This window comes from Crocuta crocuta, unplaced genomic scaffold, assembly GCF_008692635.1.
Source record: "Crocuta crocuta isolate KB4526 unplaced genomic scaffold, BGI_CrCroc_1.0 scaffold26, whole genome shotgun sequence".
In the NCBI taxonomy this organism is placed as follows: Eukaryota; Metazoa; Chordata; class Mammalia; order Carnivora; family Hyaenidae; genus Crocuta; species Crocuta crocuta.
In genome coordinates this window covers 9,140,250-9,143,175 of record NW_027532249.1, presented here as the reverse complement: position 1 = coordinate 9,143,175, position 2,926 = coordinate 9,140,250, and the positions used below count along the sequence as shown (strand labels likewise).

General features: G+C 56.8%; 1 protein-coding gene across 1 annotated transcript in view; it reads left to right on the top strand.

Moving 5' to 3' along the window:
• Window positions 1–21: 21 nt before the first annotated feature.
• The window catches only part of TGIF1 (TGFB induced factor homeobox 1), a 7,657-nt gene continuing 4,752 nt past the window's right edge, over window positions 22–2,926 (top strand). Inside the window, exon 1 of the mRNA XM_077778195.1 lies at window positions 22–357. Coding sequence (XP_077634321.1) covers window positions 342–357 — 16 coding nt within the window. The 5' untranslated portion in view covers window positions 22–341. The remainder of the gene's footprint in view (window positions 358–2,926) is intronic.

Here is a 2,926-nt window from a genome sequence, read left to right as displayed (position 1 = left end):
TTCCCTCTTCGCCTCTCTCACTCTGACAGCGCCGAGGTACGCCGAGCAGGAGCGGGGAACAAAGGAGAGGAGTGGGGAGGGGAGCGAGTGGGGCGAAGGAGAGCCCCTCGGACGACTGCCTGAAGATCCCGGCAGGAGGAAGCCCAAGCGTCACTTGAATTCCACCCTAGGAGCGAGCGCCCGAGATCCGAGCGCCTTGATCAGCAATAACGGCTGAGCGCGTCCTATAAGTTACGGGAGAGTCGGCCGGGAAGGAGGACAATCGCTTGCCCCCTCCGTCCCCGCTCCTGGCCCCTCGAGACCCCAGCATCATCGCCCAGCGCTGGAAGGGAAGCTCCAGAATGAAAAGCAAGAAAGGTAAGACTCCACGGGCTGTGCGCGCCGCGGGCGCGGGTCCGAGGAAACGTGCTCGCGGGGCCCCGCCAGGCTGGGGGCGAGAGTGACTTGGTGGACTTTTCAGCCCGGGGCTCACAGGCAGGAGCCGCGGCCGTTCTCTTTGTTGAGACTGCGTCTGAACTGGCAGTTGCTGTTTTCCTTCTAGACACAACACGAGGGGCTGTTGTGGGGAGACGGGCCTCTCCACGCTGCTGGCACGTTGTCAAGAAACACGCTCAGCGCCTTGTTTGTGCGCCTCCAAGTTTCATTGTCTCAGCCGCCACCCCACGCTCCGCGGAGCCGCCGCGTGGCTTCTCGCTTGCTCTAGTGGGCGGGGGTGTGGGCCCGGGTCGGGGGGACCCCCGCCCCGATTCTCCCGAGCTGGACCCGGGGCGGTCGGGACCACCGAGCGGCGGCGCCTTTGTCTGAAAGTTGGACTCTGGGGCCCCCACTCCCTCCCAGCTGGGCCCCGGGCACCCTTTTCGCTGGGGATGGGGTGTTTTCACAATCGCAGAATGCGACTCTGGCCCCCAAACCGCTCTCGGGCGTCCATATCTTTGGGAAGTTCGACTTTTAAAAACTCCCAGCCTCTCAAAGTTTTCCCACGATGAATTTGGGGCAAGATGAAGAGTTAGGACTGAGGGCAAGCAGCTTAAAGCGGCGTGTGGTCAGAACGAGTCCAAGTGTGACAAGCAGGCTTGGTTGTAAGTGCACAGAGTGAGTCTGTCATTGTTTCCACGAAGCGTCCTGGAAGCGTTACAACTAAAACTTGCCGTCAATCTGGTTTAAAAACAAAATACACAGAAAGAAAGAAAGAGAAAAAAAAAAAAACCCCACCGGCCCGAAAGGTCAAAGAATGTTAACTCCCTTTTGAAGTTAACTTTTGAGTTCCTGACTGGGAGGTACCCCGAACGTTCCGTGGTGAGCCAGAGTTGGCTTTTCTGTTGTGATTTATGTGGAGTGGTTCAAAACAGAAGTTAATCGCTCAGGGAAGCCAGCGCGGGGGCGGGTTGGGAGGGGGGCGCTGCTGCGCATGCCCAGGAACGTCCCCGAGTTTTTGTAACTCACATTCTTTCAGACTAGTGCAGCGGATACCGTGAAAACCCAATATCGTTGGGGGCCAGGCTCCAACCCGAGGGTGCCCACGGCCACGTTTTCATCTTGGTGTTCTGTGACTCTGCATGCTGGGCTGGTGGCTTCCAAACACGCGGAGCTTCCCAACCCGTGCGTTCCCAGCTAGAGTAAAATTGAACGTCAGAACCCGGGGCATGTAGAGTGGTTGGTGGTGGGACTCCCAGCGTCCGCTCTGCGGGAGACCGTGAGAACGTGGGTGCTTACAGGTTCAGATGTTTAACGCGACTCGGTGAGAAACGCGCGCGGGGAGCGTCCAAGGTGGTGTCTGGAAGGCTGTGTCACCTCGCCAAGGACTGCTGGGTCTAGATCCCTAACTGGGAGGCGTTCTCCCTCTCCCGGTGGAACTGACGGGAGTCACTGGGGGGTTTTGTTTTGGAAAAGTGATTCTTGTGAGCCGAAAGCAAAGATGGGCGTCCGCCGGGGGNAGGGGACAGCGGCCCCGGGCGCGCGAGGTCCTGCTACTGAGCACCGGCTCACGGAAACAATGCAAGGTGACGTGTTGGAGGGGAAACTTTGCGACTGGTTCCGAGCTCGTGCGGGGGAGCCGAGAGTGCTGAGATTGCCCGGTTTCTTTCCCTTTTTAGGTTTTCCCGGCAAACCCTAGGAGGGTGGGCAGACCCCTCAGAATGTTGAGCTTCGCCGCCGCGTTTCTTAGTTTCTTCTTGTAATCTGAAACTCCTGAAGCACGCCGGTTGTGCAGTTGCAGGGGCCGATTTCGGTTGGGGTGAGGAACTCGCAAGAACAAAAGCTCCCTGGCCGTCCTCCCTCCCTGGCTCCTCCCTCTCCTCTGGTCCTCCTCCGTGCTGCCTCCCCGCCCCCTTCCTAAAACGACCTCGGAGGGGGCCCGCGTCCCGGGTGTGCTCCGCCCGGACCCGGGAAGAAATCGGTGCCGCCTGGCTCGTGGAGTTGGACTATTGTTTGTTTTAGAAAAGTCTATGAAAGTCTGTTCAAGTTTTCTTGAGAACAAAAGCACCTTAAACTCCATCTCAGAGCCGGGGATTTGGTCCTGGTTGGTGATAATAGTATCTCGTCTTTAGAAAGCTGAGGATGCCAAAAAGGTCTCCTCACCCAGCAAATAGCTTCAAAATAAGCAAAGACGATTCAGCGAGGAAAGTCCCCGACGTCTTTTTGCGCCTAGTTTCTGACAATTTGGAATTCCTGCTTTAGACCTGCTCAGGGCTGGCTCGGTCCAACCCGGCGCACCTTGGAGCCTGTGCCTCGGGTTGTTGGAACTAGGCTTCCTGCGGCATCTCCTCTGAGATATTCTAATCAGGAGACTTGTTAGGTTACGTTTCCTGTTTCCTAATTGTACGCTTGAACTTTTTTTTCGATTATTCCTATTTCTAGATCCTTCTCTAGCCTCTTCTAGATATTTTTAAAAGTCCAAACTTCACAATCTCTCTCTCTGGCCTTCTCT